Raw genomic sequence first — 23,756 nt, 5'->3', positions numbered from 1 at the left:
AAAAACAACTGAAAACTAATATTAAAACAGTATAAAAAAAAAACCACTAAAATTGTTTTTTCGTTTGTTGTCAAAGAGTCAGAATTGTTTTTTGTTGTGAAAAAAGTATTTGATAAAGCTTGCAAATTTAAAATACTGTTAGTTTCTTAATCATTTGACTTTATTTTATTTGTTGCCAAATAGTCCATCTAAAGACATTTTAATTTTCTGGAAATTTTGATCATTTTCCCTTTTGGAATTAAATAAAAATCTTCGATGCTTTTGTCCTCTACGGATGTTCCAAATTTTTTACTCCTCAATATCAAACAAATCATGCTCACTTTCAATTTGCTCATTTTTAGACTCAGAATTTCGCTCTTTTTAATATTCTCCACTTATATTTTATACGTTTTCTTATTACTTTTTCACAGAATTTGTGGACATATTCAAAGATAAAAAACAATATCAAATAAATCTACTGAATATTATGAGTTTATTTATTACTTGTATTTGACTTTTCTTCTCTGGGACATTTCAAATGCGATACTGCATTTAAATTTCGTTTAGCTATAGAGTCTTCATTACATTATATAGTTTTTATTTAGTGTTCAAATATAATCCTTTAAATATCTCGAAACAAGAGATATATGACTTAGACCACGTTCATAATAATGGGTATAAATAAATATGCCATTGTATACTATATATGCTACATGTAGCACAGAATGTATTAAATTCTAAAGATTTTCTTAATACTTTTTAAGATAAATATAATAAAAAACGATTATTTTACATAAGAGTACAGTAAAATAGTTACTTTTTGTTCTATTCTTTTACAACCAGATTTGGAATATAAATTATGAGGCGGTGGATCAAATGTCAAATGCGATAAAGCTTCCTCTATCATTTCTGTAGTTGCTTTAACTCCTCTTTTCTTAAATGCCATTATTACACACTTTTTAACGTCTTCTTGTTCCAATGGAAGAAAAGGAATATAATGATCAATAACACTAGTTTCTATAGTATCGCTAAGATGAAATCCTCCTTTTTCATTGAACGCTCCGATGGATATTAAATTTTCAAAATCTTGAAGCCTAGTATCATTCCTCTTTACACCACTTTCCCAAAGATTTAATAACCTTTGTACAATTTGTCTACTACCAGTGTTTGATAAAAATATAAAAATTGCTTTATTTTCTAGATTTTCTGTTGGCCATGAATTATAATCCAAGAAAGGTACAAGAATATTTAGTATTCCTTCTGGCATTTTATCTACTTCATCAAAAACAAATAATGATCTTGGACAAGCTGTTAACGCAGCTTTGATTTTATTCTGCAGTACTACCTATATTTTGTAGGTTATAATTAAAATTTAATATCTTTTATTTCTTTAGTTGCAATAATGTTGATATTAATTATTTTATTCACCTTATAAAATTCAATTTCATCTTTTAATGGAAAATCAGTTCTACCATTAAAAAAATGAAAGAATTTACTTTCAATCCCTTTTTTGAATAAGGATTCTGCGATAAACTTGGCTACATAATTCTTACCAGTTCCTGGAGGACCATGAAAACTTAATGTTAATGCTTTTCCTTGTTCTTTATTATTTGAATAACCATATAATGCATTTAATATTGTTTTATAAGCAATGTGCTGACCGTACAGCTTATTTTGCATAAGTTTGTCAAGCCCTAAGGAAAGATGTAAATATAAGAAGGTTGAAATCAAAAACATTTCTTAATATTTCTTTTATAACTTGTAAGGATAAGTAATATGCGATTCATACGTACTTGCCACATCAAGTTTGACATATTCATCTGAACAGCATTCAGTAATGCTGCAATGAATTTGCTTATAGTAATAAGATCCTATGGTAGTGGTAATACCTATTACTCCTATCGTTGTAAATATTTCACATGATGTTAATGTAACGTAACTCGTTAACAGAGCAACATATAAAACTACAATCATATTTATTAGAAATTTATTTATAATTTATATAATAAAAAATAGTTATTTTAATTAGTCTATTTAAAAGTTAAATTATTATCTTTAAAGATTCGCTTTAGAGATACACTTATGTTATATCTAATTTTTTATCATTATAAAAAAAAAACTTGTATATTATGTTAACATATCAAGCATTAAACTAATAGTAATACATAAGGGCAAATGATACAAAGAATGGTTGAGAGTGTAAAATATTTTATAGAAAACAGGTGGAAGAAGAATGATTAGTATAGAAGATGGTCACATGATGGCGCTAGTAAATACAGTCGTGTAAAAGCATCCCACATTTCGGAGCTCTTTCATGAACGTGTAAAGGAGCTTTACACTCAACGTCTGGCATAATGAGAACACTGCATGCGCAACACCCGACAAGCAGCCAATGGGAGCATTTCCTACTACCGAGGTTTCTGCTATACGCTAAGCGCGGTCTTTTTTGTTTCCCGGCTCTCACACCGTGCAAATACAATTACTATTTTCTACACATATTAATTAATTTTAATATGTATTGACAAGCGAACATCTGAATCTTGACATTCGTCAATTTCGGTTTTCACGGTAACATATACATACGATTTGTTATACAAAAGCGAGTATAACTAAATTTTGTTCAGAAATAGGAAGACTCCAACTGTTAGAGGGAAGATTCATACGCAAAAAAACAGGTAATCGAATCGTTTCCCTTAAGATGTCTTCTATAGGAAGTTATTCGATCCTAATCATAGAATATATTTCACGCCGAAAACATCGAAAAAACTCAATTAGGTAAAAAAAAGTTTGAACCGCTATTGGGACACGGTCATTTTATTTTTTAACGGTAAGTAATATAAATAAAAATAAAGATAAAACAATATAAACAATAGAAAATTGTAGAAAATAAACGTTTCTAGAATAAATGTTTCAACTCGCACAGATGTCTTACCTTTTCAATACATAGAAAATAAATGATTTCCTTATTGTGGCTTCACCTAATAATTTCACATTGTTTTAAGCCTTTCAATTCACGATATCCCTAAGGGTATCGTTGCTTTTTTTCACTAAAAAGGATATGGCCTTAGAAGCGTTCAGGCATAATTACATGAATAATAGCTTCGGATTACTGATCGCTCGACCGAATGCGTAAACCAAATATATGAACCTATAATTTTTTTTGTATTAATGTGAATAAGATTACTATCGTAACGATAAGTCATCAGTAGTAACATTAACTTATTTTATGACCGTCTATAAGCCTAACGGCGCACAATTTGGCCAAATCCCGAAAACGTGGTTATATAGGAAATGGTTTTTTTCAATCATTTGTTATTGATAAGTGCTTATGTACACCTATAAATTATCAGTTGAAATGTCAGAGTCTAGCACATCGCATTTGTGACTCACTACGCCCTGAAAGTAATGGTGTTTTTTAAACACGTATAGTGCAATGAATATTTGTTCGATTTCAATATATAAATATGGAATCTTTGTCTGACAGTAAGTAATATTGTATAATGTTTTTAAAAATTCACATAAATAATACATGTAGTTGCTAATGTAGAGTATGCTGTTACTTATTTTTTGCCGATGCGGGTATTAGAAATATCTATTAAAAAAGCTCTAAGTCAAATTTCTCACCAATTCACACGCTCTAATTAGTTTTACATTGTTTTATTGAACTTTTAACTAATAAATATCTAAAAACTAGCACCCAGTTTAGTCAAATTTAGCGTTTATTCAAGATTTTGTACGATAGTGCACAAATTTACTTGTAAATATCTTATATTTTATTCCCTATTTTATGTAATTACAAATAAATATAATATAAGATAATAAATAGATAATTCTATAAAAACAATATTTTTAAATATTAAAGTTTTTGTATTTATAACTTGAAAAATGTTTTAAATGTGATAAGTGAATAATCTTATATTAATTTATAATTCTTGTATTTTACACGATTCTTACAATTAATTGATTATATTAGAAAAATGTACGCGGGTATAAATGAGTGTAGAAAATTGTATAGTATAATATTTTATTCATAATACATTTATTTGATTATATTATGAAACGTCAATGTCTACAATTGTATATATTATCCATAAAAAATAAATTGTCCAAAATAGATCATTCAAAATGTGAAATATGCAAATATTAGAATTCACTTAATTATTTCATTTTTAAATGAATAATTAATTATTATATTTATACGCGTTAAAAGTAATTATAAGAAATAAAATATATAGTTGAACTTCATTTTACATTCATATTAAAGTTTTGTTATTTTAGAAATTATATATACGAATATTTAATAATTAAGCATTTTATGTATTTTAAATGGATTAAAAAATATGTCTATCGTAATTGAAATTACATCAGAATTTAAGCTTTACAATATTTGGAAATCGAATCCAAAGAAGCTACGGTAATGAAATAATTACTTTCTTTCTTACTTAAATTAGAGCGTTCAAATTTAGGTAAATTATCAGATAGCACATATAATTTTTTTGAATCATTATCGATAGCTAAATCATTTGGATAAACCATTGTTTCATTATCTTGGCCTATCAGAACTGAAAGAAAAAATGATTACTATTACGTATGCAGTGATAAATAGCATATGATTAAGGATAAAAGCATTATTTAATTTAATGTCATTGTTGATCGATACTTTTAAGATTTCTGAAAAAGATCTTACGTAACGAAGTATGAAAAGAGCATAAATTAATTCATACAATTTACGTAAGGATTTATATTTTTTATGCAACAGGATATTGTAATTTCCTTGATTTAAAAATAAGTTCGTACATAGCACCGATGTCTCTAGTTACTTTATTTATGCGATTATCATTATTGATAATTTATTTTCTTGTTATGAATTCTATCGACTGGTAATCATAATTTTCTCTAACAATCTTGCTTATTTATTTCAATTATTTTATAATATACGTAAATTCTCTTTGGAATAATTGATTAAGTCTAATATTAAGTCTAACCCAAATGTGTAGATATTATATTCTCTTTTTCTAAACAAATAATTGTAAATATCTATCTATTATTACGAATGATCTAATAATTATTATCATTTGAATTATCTCAATTATTTTTGGTTTGGAAAGACATTCATATATGACGAGTTCTAAAATATTTTTGCGTGAATTGATAATTGGTAATAAAATTATAATCATGAATATATCCATCTTTTCTCTGATATTGTTTGGTAAATTTAAAGCAAAAAAAGATATGACTTGTTACAGTTACGTCAACCGTCAAATTTTTTCTCAAAATACTTCAACTTTTTTTTAACATAAAACTTCAATACTTTTTTACTCAAAATGTCTCTAAGAATTAATTCGAAAAAAAAAGAATTTTAAGGTTCTATTTAAAAAAATCCTAATAACCCAGAAATCTCGTAAAAGATAACCGTGAAAAAAAATTCTTTTTATGTGTGTCTCTCAACAAAATGTAAATTTGTTCTGAGCATTTTTTTCATAAAATAAAAAATAACGGAGATTTTAGATTTGGTTATAATTATTGGATAAAATTAGAGTGTACTTACTAAACGTCTCTGGAGTCAATTTCACATCGGTGTCCCAACAACTTATTCCATTCTTTTGTACTTGAGTGAAATAGGCGATTCGAGTTTCCTGGTCAATAACCGACGAAGGTCCTTGGCTCTTTGGTCCTTTGTTTCCAGCAACGTGGAACGCATGGTAATTATTTGATAGGGTTAACGTATCATCTTGTAAAACCTCAGTTGACACGTAGAACTCTGTTATTCCAGACATAGCGTGAAAGTAAAGAGTCCGGTATCCGTCAACTTGGAACGGAGTCAAGGCAAGACCAAAGAGACCATCGGTCCATTGAAAATTATAACCGCTGATATTATAATCACCTGCGACAAAATATAAAAATCCATTATTATTTCTTTCTTTATATCTTTTTTCTTTTATGATTTAATATTACATTTAATTTGTAAACATACGGTAATCCACACACAATATTTATGATATTTGAAAAACAAATTATACCTATAATGTGAAAAACTTACAATACTTGTAATTTATACTAGTGTATAATTATATTATATTAATTATAATTTATAAATATTAATCTTTGAATACGAGAGAGAGAGAGAGAGAGAGAGAGAGAGAGGGAGAGAAAGAGAGAGGGAGATAGAAAGAGAGATGATTACTTTAGTGCTAAAAATAATACTATAAGATTTAAAAAATATTAATGTATAAGTGTATGATTTTAAAGTAACATGACATTGCAAAGCGTTAGATTACAAAAATCCTCACCTTGTAATGGATCGAAGTTAAAGTAATTGTGCTCGATTCTCCAGGAATTATTCTTAGCCCAACTGTAAACTACCAAACCGTAGCCTGAAAAATCTGTAAGATAAGCATAAGCATCTTCACAAGCATCAGGTTTTGAGTCCACAACGAGATCAGCTATAAAGGAGTTGGGTTTTTGATCAGAATCCTTTAAAGTATATTTTCGAATGATCTAATTTGAAAATAATATCATATTATTGAATAATAGAGATAAATTTCTTATGTTTGTATTTCATTATATTAAACTAATACGAATAAATAAATTACTTGTATTAACCTTATCTGTATTTAGATCGAACACTATGATCCTGGCAGGTTGTATGACCGTAGATTTACCATAAATATCATCTATTCCTGTATCGACAGCCCAAAGACGATTACATTCATCGATTCTAACACGAAATATGCTTACTATACTATCTGTCATATTTATATCGTTCGATTCAAAATCAGGATATGGAGTTAATATTGGTGATTCTATAAATAATTAATTTTTTTTATTTTTATTGTTATTATCATTATTTTCGTATATCTTTTTCTTATTATATCATTATTTTTTTATTTTGTAACTTACCACTAGTGTCATTTAACCATACATAATTTAAATTAGAGAATACACCATTCTTCCATCTAGGGACAGTAATTATCATTTTATCTTTCGAAACTGCCAGACCCAGAGGCAAATTATTTTCTTCTATGTAATCTCCTGATTTGATGTAAGCTTCTCGGATATTTTCATTCGGAAAATTAAAATTAACTTGTTTCCAGGAATAAAGTTTATCGAAAGTATGGCCACTGGCAACAGCCAGGAATAATAAAAATAAAATATACATTCTACCTGGATTCAAAGAAAAGATAAAAAGATAAAAAAAGATAAAAAAATTATATTCGTATAGTAAATTTTTACTATATTTTTACAATATTTTATAATCAATTTTTACAATATTTTTAATATTGGATTTAGATTCATAATTAGTGAATAAATTATAAATGATCTTGAACATAGTTTCATTAATGTCAACTATATAATTCTTTTGTAAAATATGAAGGTAACAGTTATTAAGTGTACATCGAACCATTCAGTGTATTAAATGTGAAAGTGTTTTACTTCCTCGTTATACATTTGAATTGAAAGGCACTATACTTTCTCTCTTCTAAAAATGTAAACAACATTAATTTCTGTAACGTCATGTTTCATTGGTTCGTAGTATGCGATGTTTAAAAATGAAACAATAAAAAAACTTTCGAAGAAAATTATAATTTATGCTTTCATAAGATTTATTTCGTAATATCGAAATTTAAATCCTGTTCATTCATATTTATCTTATTATTATATAAATGTTTAATTATGTAAATTTATAGAATGTAATATTTATTCATAGACATTAGAAAATTCTTTTGTAAATATTAGATATTTAATAAAAATTCTTCTATGTTATGAAGAGGATTACTATTAAATTTTGAAACAGGCGAAGACAATAAAAAAATGGTTTATTTTATTATATGTATACTTTGAAACTTAATAATTTCTTAATGGAAGTTATTAGAATAAAAAAGTTATATAAAAGATTCAACATTTTTTTTACTTTTTATGTGACAATTCGTAAAAATGTGAAGTAATGAAGAATGAAAATAAATCCTGCGTTAAACGAAATAAAGGTTCAAAGAAATTTATTAACACATTATTGAGCGTGTACATTTTTATTCCTTTTGGAAATCTTCAATATCGAAAAAGAATAAATAAATAGTTTTGGAATTTACGTTTTATCAATTCTTCTTGATAATTCAATCAATTGAATTATCAAACGAAATTTGTTTATTAATAATTCGTAGCGTAAAAAAGATAATCTTTCGCAAATGATATAAAATAGCAATATGAATAACAGGAAAGTTTTTTCAAATGTTAAGGTTGGTGTATAAATTTTGTGAATCGATAACTATGTAATTCTGGCTATACTTACCGTTTGGGAACAAAGAACTAGTCTTCCAGAGAACGGTACAAGGTGGAATGGCTGCATAGTACGACGAACAGTCCTATATAAGCAGGAACCATAGTGTAGTATACGTTGTTGTATGTGTTTGTCATGAAAACATGTATAAGTTCCGAACGAATTGTTCAATGCGTTACCTCAAGAATCAAAGAATTGAGGTATGAATTAATTAAATGATGTAATTATTAATACGATTTTGTATACAATTTTCGTATGATTTTATATAATTTGTTAACATATTTTTGTTCGTTACTTTTGAAATATTTTTTCGTTTTTCGATGAACAATTTAAAATATAAAATAAGCCATTATTAGATTTTGAAAATTTTGAAAATATTAGTTAAATTATAAATGGTTATTAATTTTAAATCATATTATCTTGTTGTCAAGAATATATAATATTTAAATTTATAAATGTGAGTATCGTATTTGATGCATGACCTATATATATATCACGTGAAAAGTGATGAGATTGCACGCATAAACAATGATAAGTAGATTAAAAACCGTGATTTTTTCGTTTAAATTTTCTATTAAAAATTAAGACCAAATTATTTAATTAAAATACTATATTGTAAAATGTTTCTTTTTGAAAATATCAATAATGAAATTGAATTATGTCAATGAATTAAGGAAATAAGGAAAGAAACAAGTGTGGAAGTAAAAATAAAAGGAAAACAATAGTTATCATATAAAAAAGAAATTTCTATTTACATGTTCTCGTACAAACCATACAAAACATTGCTCTTTCAAATTTTTATTTGGCAGTAATGTTTTATACGAATTAAAAACTATCACATGTATGATAGTGTTGCAATGTTAACGTTGAATTTTTATAAATTTGAAACGATTCTTTTTTTCGAGGCAAATCGAACGAATTCTTCGTAATCAACCTCCAATTTGTACATATACGCGATGTAATAAATAAGGACGTGGAATGACCCCCCGTGTAGTATTTATATAATAATATATATTATTTAATTGTACGATAACAGATTTGTCAATTGAAGTTTTTTGATTGTCCTTATACGATAGATTTTTCCTCTTCATTATGCTCCATTATGTCTTTTACATTCGTTATCTTTGTTTTCTTAGGTTTTCTGTAAAATAAAACGAAGTTTATGAAAGTTTCTATTAACATTTTATTTATATTATTCATCCTGCGAACATGTTTTACTTACTTGCCAAAATCTTCTCCATCTTGAAGCGTTTCCGGAAGTGTACATCCTGCTGTTTCTGGTAACAAGAGACAAAGCATAGCTCCCATAATCGGCAGACATCCAAAAATAATTGGTGGTAACCATTCTGCTACGTGATTCTTCATATATGTAAATAATATTGTTATTTATTATACGTATAAAAATAAATACAGACACAATTAAACAATTGTTTTTTATGTTTTAACATACCAAAGATACGACAAAAGGTGCCACAATAGAACCTATTCTTGCACACATACTACTAGTACCAACACCCATGTTTCTAACAACTGTCGGAAATAATTCGCCCGAAAAAAGATAAACCGAAGTGAAAGCTACCGACATGCCGACAATACCGAAACAAACGAGGATTAGTCTCAGCCATGCGAGATCTGAAAAAAAGATGGTAATTAGTTATAAAGATTAAGTTAACTTTCGTCAAAAGATAAAATATTTTTAATTAACAAATCATTGAAATTCTTTGTTATTACAGAATATGTTTAAATGTTAATTGGTTTGCAATCAATAACCAATTGAAATCATAAATATAAAATCATTATCTGAATTAAAAAATTTATGAACATATTTTTTATAATTAAGAAATCCAATTTTTTTATTGATAGATTTCAATGAAACATCCTATATATTTTATGAGGTTTTACCATGTGGTACAATGATGAGGGCGAGAGAAGAAATACCAGCTATTACGTTGCTGCTAATTAAAGTTACTTTTCTGCCTAACTTGTTCATTGCCCACCAAGCTACGAAATTTCCTGGTACTTGTATCGCTCCAGAGATAGCAAAGTTAATAAAAATATCACCGCCTACTTGACCAATGTACTGTGACATTCCAAAAAGACCCATTCCGCAAACAATCCAATTAAAAAAGATCGATAATGATTTCACTCTCATGTTAGGTGTGCGGAACAAGTCTAGGAAAGATGCATTATGATCCTGGGCTGTTCTTCTGGAATTCTAATAGCACGAGAAAATTACTTAATTGTTTGTGTGTGAAATATAATAGTAATAATATAGTAATTTACAATTAAATTGTATTGAATAAACATACCTGATGAAGACAATGTCTTCTAACTGTATCTGGAATGTCTTTATTGTCTATCTTATTGATAATAGCTACTTTTTCTAAAATTTTACAAGCTGCCTTTTGTCTACCCATGGCAAGTAACCATCTTGGTGATTCAGGCACGATCCACCAATAACTTAAGAGAATAATAGAAGGTACCGTAATGGCAATTTGAAGGTGTTGCCAATGGCGAAACATATAAGCGATTCCAGCCAAAGACATTTGTCCTAAGCTAAAAGGAATTTGATAAAGTACAGTGATAGCTGCTCGCCACTGTGTACCGACTATTTCCATACCTAGAAAAATGATAGATTTTTAAATATCATTCTTTATAAATTAAATGAAAGTATTAAAATAGAACAAAGTTGTAAGATAACTTACAAATGACATAACTAGTGACCATTGTTCCACCTGTAGCCATGGCACTGAGTAATTTTAGTGCTAACAACGCTGGAAACCATGGAACTACAGCACAGCCGATACCTGAAGTCAGTTGTAAAATGACTGAGGCCATCAAAGGTAATTTTCTACCGTACCTACGTAAAAAATGAAATTATCGGTGTAATCATTTATTTGATTACTTGAATAGTTAATTTTATTTGTATACATTTTGTTTCGTACCTATCGGCCAGGCTTCCAAAAATGACATTTCCAAGTAGTACACCGAACATTAAAATCGATTGTTGTATATTAGCATAGTGTGTTCTACTGCACACTAAATTCCACTAAAACGATAATAAATTATAGAAAATATTACAGAAAAACATTGTAAGACAATTTGCAAAATACCTGCGATATTACAGTCTCTGGAAATATACTTCTATCGTATTCCCATTCTGTACATTCCATATTTGTTTCATTAATGCTGACCATACATTGATCTAATAATTTCGTTTTTGCTGGTGCCGTGCAATTGTATTTTTGATGAGGTGCCATGAAGACGATCGCCAGTTGATGCCAAGCAACTGGAAACTTAACGAGCGAGATCGCCAGGCAAACGAGGATTTGCCATCTTCCGAGATCACCGATTGCCTGTTGCACGGCGTCAATGTCTTCGCCATAGTCCTCGTCGACTTTTCTATCTTTTCCGTTTTGAACTTGTTTAACGTTCACATCCGCTGAAAACAAAGAAAATGATTTATTTCCTCTTTTGGATTCGGTATTTAAAAAAATAAAAAATGTTTTTCATTGATAATGTTGCAATAGGCGTATTTAAGATATTTGATACTTTGTTATTATCACCATCATTAACATCATCATTTTTATATTTCATAGTAACTTTGTTATTTAACAAGTTATAGAATACAGAACTAAATTAGTGTAGATAAAAATTAGGGAAATATTTTACATATTTTTTCTTCGTGAGGTTATAATAAATCAAAATTATGATATGGCTATCATATAACGTTCCTTCAAAAGCGCATACACTAGTAAGATTAATTAAGAAATGGAACAAGGTTATCCTAATGCAATTTTAGTGTATTTTTCATATTCGTTATGCAAATCATACGTGTCTCGAGTGATATTAGTCGAACCGTCTTAATATCAGGTATGTAAATATGAAACTGGAATTTTTGTATAGAAAATACGCGTTTATTGTATGAAAATGATAAAAAATATTTTATTCGTAGTATTGTGCTCATCGCTAGCTATACATTTTTCCCACCTGACTGACAATTTGTGAATGCTAAAAAAAATTGTTGTTCTTTTGAGGCAAACCAGTCATCGAGTCATTTTCGTACATTTTCATAAGAAGTAACGCGCTGCTCAGCAAGTGTGTGTCCCATTCATGCAAATAAATAGTAATGGAGAAATTACTTTTTTCTGTACCTGGCGAGGAACATTTCGCAAGTAGTTTTTCGATTTTTCTGCTTTTTTTCATTCAGTTAAGATTCAATAGTTAAGAATTCTTTTTACCTTTTTCTGGGAAATGAAGACGGAGTTTAAACAAACATTGTGAAAACTGGTGGATCGCCGAATTTGATGAGAAAACTCTGTTTTTATGGTTACCGACTGAACATATATAAACAAGTAGGCATACAAGACGCAATTAGCGATGTCAACCATTTAACTGTAAGATAAGTGTTTTTTTGTTTATCTATAGATAAAATATTTTTAAATAAATATTTCCCTAATTACGTGATTTATAGTGTATGCCTTACAAGGAGTTTTGTTAGACAGGTAATGGTTTTTTCTAGTTACATCTTTTATGTATTTATGATCTTGTTGACGTAGACATTTTACAAAAGAATACGACAGGTGGAAGAAAGATTAAAGCATTGTCTAGATCTTTTGAAAGTATTGATTCCATATATCCGAGTAGGACTAACAACCTCGATTGGAAGTGGCTTGTTACACAAAGTATAATCTGCGACTTAAGTTGTTATCGCGGGATTAGGAAGCACGTCGGGCAAGTCCTGGTCCTTGCTATATGTAAGTATTATTGCGGTGGTAATGATTGAAAGTTTACATTGCGGGTTAAATCCCAAGAGTTCAACAGATGAACAGTGTTTTCAGCTCAGTCATTACTTTCGCATAGTCATCGGAACAATAAGAGCTTCCGATCTTCGCTGTAGGGATGTAATGTTTGTTCATTTTAATCGTATTGGTAATTCAGATGTAAATGTGAATACATTGATCAGACATATCTTAATCCTATAGACATATCATCAGATCTTTTATTGTTAAGAGCTTAATTTCAACAATGGCTATATAAAAATTGATAATCTTACGTTTATTATCTCACATTAAGAAAAGTCATTCGAGATTCGAGAGAAGCAAAGAAATTTAACTCGGATTAAAAATATTATCTAAGTAATTAAATGTAATCCATGTAATATATTACGATTAAGGAAATGTGTATATATTTTTTTAAATTTTGATGATAAAGATACGATAAAGACTAACTTATTTAAAGTTTATTTTTATTTTTATTAGTCTACAATGATAAAATTTCTTTCTTTTCTGCTAACCTTGATCATTTGAAAACTCTAGATAAATAAAATATACAATTACTTAACACCATCAGTTTATTATTATTAAATTATCATAGTTCTTATCATAAAAAAACTTTTCATGTTAACACTTTTAAAATAAGAAACATGTGGAAATTGTTCAATTTATCTGAAAACTTTAGATTGATAAAAAATATATTTAATTCAATGCTGTGTTGTTAAATGAAGCAAATTTTTCTCAAGATATTAATGTTTGAAATATCGACCACATATAAATACACACACATTATGGGGATCATTGTCCTGGGCATGGTCAATCCAATGAAAAATATTCGTGCTTTATAAGATAAATTAATGATATTTCATTTGTGATGTGATTTGAATTAATTTGCTTACTATTGAATATTCGCCGTTCGTAATCGTATTTTACTTACTTGTACTGTCTACGTATGCACATATATATATAGGCATGTATACATCTGTATAATATGACAATGTACATATGAAGAGTGTATTACCGAGAGTAGGAGTGTCGTTGACGTCAGAGTTGCGTCGTTTTCTTGTGCAACAAGTGGGTGTGCGTATGAGAAACTCTCAGGATTGGTTGAGTTTATCTACCGAGTGCTTATCATCTACTCGACTACTCTTTAGCACGTGTGAACAATTTATCATTTGCGAAAGAACTTGCCGACGACATTTGATTCGTCGCTAGTTCGACGCGTAAACTTACTACGCGGAAGTAGTAATTAGTAGTTGATGATAAAACTTTTATAAACGTGAAACATTCCTTGATGACAATTATTATTGTTATAATACCGTCTTAAGGGGAAATACAGCGTTATCAGGAGCTTATTAAAAAAAATTACAAAAAGAAAAATAATTTATGACAAGCAATAAAGTTGAGTTCTACTTTGTAAGAAAAAGAAGGTCGACAAGTATTTTACTTATTCTTACTTTTGTTTCTTCTTTTATACATCTTTTTACTCGTGTATGCTTGCACAGTACGAAAGCAAGTTCACTGGAATTTAGATCAAGAAATCATTGGAGAAAAACGGACGGAATTCGAGTCATTTGAAATTCAAGTTCTACCTGAACAATATAAATCAAGAAAAGATATTTTCGCGGAAGGTCGTCCCGATTTTATTCGCCGATAGTATTGTTTCTCATTGTCGAGAATAGACAGATGTTCTACCTTTTCGTAAATCGAATTTATATTCACAATGCGAATGCACGTGACTCAAAACGTAAGGCCGCATTATTTAAATTACAAAAGAAAAGATCTTTTTCGATTCACGTAATTATGTTTTAACGAATGTACATAATAAGTCTTATAGTTATAGCAAACGAATACAAAGTAGAAGAATCGTTACAAAGGACCAAGTGTTACAAAATATTGTATTTTATTAATTATTTGCACATTCTCGATGCATCGTGCTTTTGAATGGTTCAGATTTTCAATTATTTTACTATATTCTACTTTGTAGTTATTCTTTTCTTTTATATTTATTATTATAAATAATTTTATTTTTTATTTAGAAAAAAGACTTGAAGCGTAGAATTAAAATTATCAACACATGTTTAAGGAAAAGTAGGCTATTGATAGTCATTACTCAATACTAACAGTATAATTTTCTGTGTTTTCCATTACGTTGCATTGTGTATCTACCACTAGCGTAACAAATGTTATATATGAAACTAATACATAAAAAAACAAAATAAAATAACCAATTCTAGAAGTTTCTACGCATTTAGCTTGTACCGTTTATGCCAAGTAGCGTTAATAATAATAATAATAATAATAATAAAACAACGATTATATCGATAAATTATAATTTATATGATAGCAAGTCCCAATGAAATTGCATCAGAAATTTAGAAGAATTATTGAAAATAAATCACGGAAAACCCGATTTCCTTCGACAATAAATTTCCTGCGATATTATTTGTAAATATCGTTCAAGTTTTAGACCGGGATCTCCTGATGATCATTATTTAAGAGGAAAAATAACGTTCACGATTAATACGATTCGTGGAGACTAGGTAGAAAAAAAAAACGAACTCGTCTGTATGAAAAAAATATAAAAAACAAGAAGAAAATTATAAAAAAATAGAAAAAATAATAATAAAAAGGTGAATAAGGTGTATACGAACTATAACATGCACGTTAACCTCGAGATATTTAGCCTTCGCATCTTAAGCGCAGTACATATTTCGTTTTCCTTCTTAGGAGACGTAAAAGGTCGACCACACACACGCGTACATGCGTTGTGTACATTGCGTACATACATATGCATGTAAGCATTATGTTGTTCGACACAAGCCTTTCTTGTTGCGCATGCTCCTCCTCGATTCGAGATCGATTTTCTTGGAATCAATGTATATTTTGCGGTCGCTCATTGCTACTCGTCTCGATTAATCGAACTTTGCTGATAATAACGTCGTAAATTTTCTTTCAACTGATTCGATATATACAATCGTATTTTTTTTTTATATTTGTTTTATTTCATTTCTTTTTTTTTTTTATTTTTACGCCGATCTGTCCGAATGTTGGAGATAAGAAAAGAAGAAGAAAGAAAAAAAAGACTTAAAAAAAAGAAGGAATAATTCATACCATATCCATTAGTTTGCGTATTCTTCATATCACTGTTTGGTTTCGTTGATATTTCACTGGTTAGCGTGTAAAGATTACGTCCAATTTTTCACGATAATTTGTTATCTGTAACATAAGGAAGAACGAAAAATTTGAATGATCGTTGATCTATATTGATATTTAAATTGGTTCGTATAGCAAATAACAAAATTATTCCGTGTATAATATGTGAAATCACATTGGTTGTCGATAGTAAGGTTCAGAGATATATTTAACTTTATTACTTCATTAAATATTATTTATTCATTCTATTTGAATATTGAATTTTTTATTAGGGGTCCTACCTATTCGTATAATATTCATATTATTTTTTATCCTATACGAAACCAGGACCACTTTTGTTATATAGGCAGGTATATAATATCACAAGTATATATATATTATGTATGAACGAGTTTTTCGAAAGCAATATAACGATACCAACGAGTCTAACGGTTCCTTGCTCAACATCGAAGGAGTGTGTAAAAAAAATGAAAAATATTTTTCTTCGGAACGTCGCATTGACCTTTGAATCAACGTTTATCTCATAACTTGCATATTTGTTTTTCCTTATTTATTTCTGTAGGAAAAAAAATCAATTCTGACGTCGAGTCATTAGCATTTGATGTTTACTGTTGTTTTTATACCTGTTTATGCATTCACATTATCCGATAAAATGTCTCTTGTTTATTGAAAAATAATTATACTTTCTCAGTTTATTTAACAAGTTGAAGATTTTCTTGTTTTACACGATATACAAAAGAGTTACATGTAACGTGTCACGAAGGACTTTGGAACTGACAACGAACGCTTCATTCATACGTGCTCGAAGTTAACGACCTATTCGAAAGCGTTGGTTAGCAGTGAAAAAGAGAGATAGAGAGAGCAAAAAAGGGACAAGGAGAAAACGTGAGAAAAAGAGCGAGAGACAATCTTGCAATTGCAGTTATCTGCAGGTAACAGCGAATGGCAACGCTTAACAATCCTCAAAGAAAGAAGGTGTTCCATCAGTTATTACCTCTTGATTATAGTTATCACGCCCGCTGAGGGCTAATTATGACTAACAACTAGCGTGGAATCTGCGCAAGATTGGCGTTAAGCTACAATCAAGGCTCCCCTTTATACCCCTGTGAATTTTTGCAGACAACTTTAATGTCCTATCTTTTCCGAGGTAGGCGCCTCAATCTTACTTACCGTTTATTCGAGAAAATGTTGATATTTTTAGCATTTCGTGAGATAAAAGTATATATATATACAATTTTATTAATCCTTCGTCAACATAATGGGTGATTTTTTTTCAATATTATTGTTATTTAAAAAATTTTAATAAATTTATTAGTACTCTTCACGGTCTTTATAGAATATTATTTGATAATTTATTTTATTATTTACAATTTCAATTGATAATTAAAATAGGTATTTATGCTTAAAAAGTACTCATCCTGTCGATATAGGATTAAAAGAAATATTTACGCATTAGAGAGTAATATATCAGTAGTGAATAAATTTAGTAAAAAGTTTTATAAAGTAACATACAATTATAGTTTGATTTAAGAATAAAATTACATATCACATTTAGCGAGAAACTATTGTTCTCTTGACGAGTCTATTAGGATAAAATTATAAATGTAAGTCATGATTCGTTAAAAAAATTTATTGAAACATTTTAATATTTTCTCTCGATTAATATTATATACATTTGTATAATTTAGAAGTAAGAAAAGAAAAGAAAAGAAATAGAAATTAATAAAAGAGACAATATTTCGAAATAATTTGATCTTAAGAATTGTAACTACATTTTAATTAAAGAAAGTTATCTTCTTTGTCAGTCAAAGCGGGATCAATTGAGAAAATACTAACAACTCGTAATTGATCAAGACGCAATTAAGTTCGTCAAAATATACGCTTTGTCAATTAAATGCATTGTTATGCGACAATCAAATGAATGGAAAGAGAAAGAGAGGATTAAATAGAAACAGAGATATTAAATAATAACGTAATATATGATTAGAATCTCGTTTATGAGAATGAAACTATGAAGTTACGTCCTTGCATCTTGACCGACTCGAATTAAAGCTAAGTTTTGCATCGACTTGCTTGATCTATCGTATACATCATGAATAATAATGTCTACGCACACACATATTCTATATAAGAGTGGATCAAATATACTCGTTAATACATTTATCTATACGAAAGAATATCTTCGCACTCCGACGCAACGCTTAGTGCGATGCGTAAAGTGATCTTAAGCGCGTGTCCATTACATGGTTCAAATCGACCACCTTCGCTATACAGGTTTGGATAGCGAATATGAATATATGATAAATGGATAATATAATGTAGAAATTGAACTGAACGAACGTTTTGAAAGTATCGTAAATAAAATAATCGTTAATTCGATTAATTAATTTTGTTTTGTTTTATTCTTTATAGTAATAATTTTTATAATATAATTTATAAATAAGTTATAAGAGTAGAATTTTGAAAAATAATATTTAGAAATATGCTGATTTATTTATACGCATATATAAGATTTATATACTAATAATTTAAAAGCTTAATAAAATAGAATTTATTACAACAGAATTATGAGTCAAATCAATAGTTATGCAAAATGATAAGATTAAGTTTATAAAATAATATATATTTGTTATGTTAATTCGATATAAGTTAATCTACCTTTTACTTATAACTATTATTTGTACAATAATTTAATTTATTATTTAGAATTCAGTGATAAATTCCTAATAATTTTTTTTATTCGTTTTTTAGAAATTGTTTAAAGCGCGAAATTTTTTATTATGAGCTCTTTAATAACACACACACATCGAAAAAAAATATAACAGATAAATTTCAATATTTCTAAAAAGAACAAATGAATAAATAAAGTTTAATCTGTCGCAGATTAGTGGGTTTGCTGTAGTGAAAAAAAAACAAACACGATAAAACACGTGTATACAATTGTAATCACAGTGAATTAGGCAAACATGTCGAATGTAATAAGTATACGATTCGTTTCAATAAAATACCAAATGTTTTTTATATCTTTAAAAATTATGTAACATTTTCGTATCAATTAGTGAACTTTAGCATTTCACTCGATGACTAGACTATCAATAAAGTTAAAAAAATTAACTTCTTCATTGCAAAGATTTCTGATTAATAAATTTGAATGCATACTATTTATTTATAACGATATAAAATTTATCAACGAGATAGAAAATTTTAGATAAATCAATAAGTGGATATGTGTAATGTTCTTTTAGTAATTTGTAGTCGAAAGTAAAATATTTCTGGCAAAGATTTTATCATATTGTATTTTAGCAAATGAGCTCTACGCATCTTATCTTATTTACTACGCATACATTTTTATATTATAGTATGAATATAAAATATAACAAATAAACAAAGAACCACAGTTCAGAGTCTTAATCCATACGAGTATTAGCCTAACTTAATGTTCATTTTTATGTAATATCCATATATTTATAACTTTCTAACTGTTCCCTGTTTCTAATTATTTCTTCTTGTTGTATTGATCTTGGACAACGCGGTCTACAGAATTAAACTTCTTTAGACTTTTTTACAAGAAGTTTTACTCCGAAATTCATCGCAAAAAAATTAGAAATTATTTTACAACCAAACATATTTTATTTTTATCTATAATAATATCATATTATGCAAATATTTCATATATTATATTCCTTATATTCTTTTCTTATATAATATATATTACGTTTCTCTTATTTTTAAAAATAAATGGCTACTTTTTAAGGACAATTGTAATTGTTTGAACGTATATAACCCGTTACACGTAAGTAAATATAATTTTAAATAATAAAGTAACCATGATATATATAAAAAGTGTTACGGACGTAGAGTCAATGTAAATGATAAAAATAAAATTGATTTATTCTTTTATCACAAGAGAAGTTAACAGATTAACAGATCTTTAAATAAACATAATCGTAAAATTGTCGAGACGAACTACTCGATATTGGCAACATGTGTTAAACGAAATTTTGAGAGAGAGAGAGAGAGAGAGAGAACAGGTTTCGCGAAAGAATTCGAAAACACATTGAACTTCATCCATAACAGCATTTGGCTACAACGAATAGAATTTCGTGAATTGTTTAAATATTGTGACGATCGCAATAGAGGGTGTTAACGCCGTTTGTCAACTTTACTCTGATCTCTTTATTTTACGAAACCATTCGCTAAATGGAAAATTTTATTGTATAAATATGCTGCGAATAAGAAAATCAAAGAAACGAAAGGAGAAAGAAAAAAAGAAAGAGAAAGAGAGAGAGAGAGAAACTTAAAAGCAAAAGCAATTAAATCTGTCATAACAAAAAATTATACATATTTATGTACAGATATATATATAAAACATCTAGTTTAAATTTCGCGAGATGTAACACGAATAAAAACGGAAAACAAATGTGGCATCCGTTGTTAATTCATTCACGAAAATTGTCACGTGTTGAATTTCAGAAAATCGAGATTCTACACATGGTAGATAAAATGCCTTTTTCAAAATTGTAGTCGTTTTCGTTTTCATCGATGTATTTATATCAACTAATTTTATCGTTTGATAAATAATTCGATCATAAAATTATCTTGTTTTGTTTTGTCTTTCGTTGACAGACGTGTTGCTTAATAAAAACAAAGGATTAATTTAGATAATGTAATATCGAGGAAAACACGACCTGGATAAGATCGTGAAATACGAAAATCTGAAAAAGAAGTTAGGAGAAAACGATTGAACCAATTACACTTTTTAGAATGCGCTGACTCATTCTACAATTATTCATTCTTTAAACGTATATTGCTCCGGTCGTGCAACCTCTTGTACAGTCAACGAAAAAAGTAGTAACGACTGTTTTTCTAGTAATGCTTACATTAAGCCTTTTCTGTGACTCCCCTTTAAGTATCTATGTAAGTATGTGTATATGTATGTATGTATACGTGTACGCATGTTCGTCGAAGTGAAAAGATATTAAGTACTTTCAATCAACCGATCCATCATCGATCATTATAAAAATGTAAATTTTTTTCTTTTTATCAAAGTTTATACATTATTGAATTTACTTTAAGAATTAATGTAATTAAACACTTGTTATCAACTTAAAATACTCGAATTTATTATATATGCATGACTGATTAAGAATTGACATGGATAAAACACGATTTTAATTATTTGTTATAACTTTATAGAGTTCCATTGAAATTGATAAGATTAAATGGAAAATAAAATATTATAATTCGATATAACGTTACCTGATTGTTTGCTTGAAGATCAACGTTGCCACAAGTAGTTTTTATTTTCGAAATGTTTTTTCTTTTATTCGTCAAACAAAAATCACTTACATTAATAAATTTAAACGATAGACACTCGATCGATTTTCGTACAACAAAGTGATCCTATTGAACCGAAGCTTAGAATCGAAATACTGTTTATCTTTATGATCGATCTTATTTCACGAAAAGAAAGTTTACATGCTGTCAATTAAGATTCTTAAATTCATCGTTTGTTAAATGTCGGGTTAACATAAACGAAGAAAATATAAACGCGACAATGTACGAAGAGAGTTTGGTGAACGATAAAGCGTCTAAATGCGGACGAAAGTCACTTTACTCGGAAAAAGTAAGGAGAGAAAGTGTAGAATTTCACGTAAGTGTATATTATTAACCAGTATAAAAATTATTATCTTTCATAGAATTTATTTTATTGAAAAAAAAAAGAAAAGAAGAAATAAGAATAAAAAATAAGAATTAAAAGAAATAAGAATATATTAAAATTGACCGAAAATGAAAAAAAAAACAAAATAAAACTAAAGATATATGAAAGAATGTAAGAAAAACAAGAAAGAAGAAGAAGAAGAAGAAGAAGAAGAAGAAGAAGAGGATAAAGAAGATAAAGAAGTGGACCCGAATATTTTGAAAAGAGTAACGCTATTAGGCGGATGAGCGAGTTGATGCGTTAACTCGCACTGCTAGCTTGTTCGAAACTGACAAACGAGAAGGCTTTTTAACGACGACTCTTCTGTGTGTTTTACGTTGCTTTTGCTTATACTAACGTGCGTTCACCATCCGCGGGCACCAGAGAGTATCAAGAGGTGGAGATAGAGAAGGTGGTGGTGGTGATGTGGTAGAGGTTGTAGGATGCTTATGAAAAGGCGAAGAGGATGGAGGGAAGCATTGAAGCTATACCAAAGCGCCTCGACGGAGAACACGACGAGGCGTCGCAACCGATGGAGTCCATCTTGGCGTCGCGACATCCAAGAAAACGGGATCTCTTTATGAAAGTTATTTATGTGTGTATATGTGTAAGTGTGTGTATGTACACGTGTGCATGTGTGCAGGAATGTGTGTGTTTGAATATTTGTACGTGTATTTATACGTGTATCTTCAAGCGCTCATCTATGTATTATATATATGTAAATGAATATCGTCTAACGATCTCCAAAAAATTCTTTAACTTAAATAGTTTCTTTCACCTTTAATGTATTTTATATATATATATATTAATACTTCTTTTTTTTTATTGCTACTAACGTGAGATTTGTTGACTTAAAATTCTTTTATAGGAATTTTTGATACACTGTTAGTGATAATTTATACCTTGTATATAGGCTTAGATGCTTAATAATCATTTATTGTTGTTAAGATTATTTTGAAAAGTAGCTTTGTATTTATTAGAAATTTATAATTATTATTAATCTAATTGTTATTTATAAGGTGAATATATAGAGATTTTTGGAATAAAATAATATTCTTTTAATATGAAAATATATAAATATTTAATAAAACGTTTATATTTTTTGATTTTGCATCATTTTTCTCTATTTATTCGTATGTTCTAAGTAATTAACTTAAACGTAAAAAATATTTAAATGCAAAAGATTGAAAATTTTGAATACAAAATAAATATCTATCATTTTTTTCGTAAACGAGTATTTTATCAGAATTACTTATAAAGTCGTAGAAAAAAAAATAATAAAAAAAAGTATGATTTCATTGACCTCAATTAAGAAACATCCTTCTTAAAAAATTATTAGACAACTACTTTGGAGGACGGTACACGCGTTCCTAGTAGATGTATAATAATTTTCATATAAATTGGATTGACTGTAATTAAATTACTGAATGTTTTATGTTAATCGTTATATTAAAAATATAAAGTAAACAGATACAATAGACATATAGGATTTTTATAAAATATTATATTAAATTTATTAACTTATAATTTATATTAACTTTATTAATTTATTATTAATTAATTTAATTTTTATTATTATATTAAATTTATCATTTGTGTTGTTACAGATTCAATAATATAGAATTTAAATTTATATTTAAATTTATTATAGTTATAAAAAGAATACTTTGTTTTTTACTTCGTTGATTAGAAAAATGCTTGAGATTCTACTGTCCATTATTTTATAATTGACTGCAAACGTTGTTAATTACCATGATGTTCTTTGTCCTGTTTCTCTAAATATGATTAATGAACTAATGAAATAATAATTAAAGAATTGCGGTCAGATCAATTCCGCGTAAAAAAAAACTGTAATTTAAAGATATTAATA

The 23,756-nt window shown here is 28.1% G+C and overlaps 3 protein-coding genes across 3 annotated transcripts; all 3 read right to left on the bottom strand.

The window, feature by feature from the left end:
* Positions 1-458: 458 nt before the first annotated feature.
* LOC106784236 (torsin-1A-like) lies at positions 459-2,137 on the bottom strand. The gene is made up of 3 exons (XM_014743563.1): positions 1,773-2,137; positions 1,408-1,673; positions 459-1,324 (listed from the first exon to the last, which is right to left on the bottom strand). Exons 1-3 carry the CDS (start codon positions 1,951-1,953, stop codon positions 764-766), a joined length of 1,008 nt encoding a protein of 335 aa, XP_014599049.1. The 5' UTR covers positions 1,954-2,137; the 3' UTR covers positions 459-763.
* Positions 2,138-4,190: 2,053 nt separating this feature from the next.
* LOC106784235 (protein yellow-like) lies at positions 4,191-8,309 on the bottom strand. Its single transcript, XM_014743562.1, has 6 exons — positions 8,267-8,309; positions 6,880-7,143; positions 6,583-6,782; positions 6,270-6,477; positions 5,528-5,863; positions 4,191-4,541 (listed from the first exon to the last, which is right to left on the bottom strand). Exons 2-6 carry the CDS (start codon positions 7,136-7,138, stop codon positions 4,351-4,353), a joined length of 1,194 nt encoding a protein of 397 aa, XP_014599048.1. The 5' UTR covers positions 7,139-7,143; positions 8,267-8,309; the 3' UTR covers positions 4,191-4,350.
* A 676-nt stretch (positions 8,310-8,985) lies between these two features.
* On the bottom strand, positions 8,986-21,923 carry LOC106784243 (organic cation transporter protein-like). The gene is made up of 10 exons (XM_014743578.1): positions 21,445-21,923; positions 16,144-16,248; positions 11,368-11,696; positions 11,200-11,303; positions 10,960-11,114; positions 10,564-10,874; positions 10,157-10,469; positions 9,705-9,886; positions 9,477-9,613; positions 8,986-9,395 (listed from the first exon to the last, which is right to left on the bottom strand). The coding sequence occupies exons 2-10, from the start codon at positions 16,169-16,171 to the stop codon at positions 9,320-9,322; spliced, it is 1,635 nt and encodes a 544-aa protein (XP_014599064.1). The 5' UTR covers positions 16,172-16,248; positions 21,445-21,923; the 3' UTR covers positions 8,986-9,319.
* Between the last annotated feature and the right edge of the window lie 1,833 nt (positions 21,924-23,756).

This window comes from Polistes canadensis, unplaced genomic scaffold (genome assembly GCF_001313835.1).
Source record: "Polistes canadensis isolate GaletaPanama2010 unplaced genomic scaffold, ASM131383v1 scaffold_32, whole genome shotgun sequence".
NCBI classification, from domain to species: Eukaryota; Metazoa; Arthropoda; class Insecta; order Hymenoptera; family Vespidae; genus Polistes; species Polistes canadensis.
This window is presented reverse-complemented; position numbering and strand designations above follow the sequence as displayed.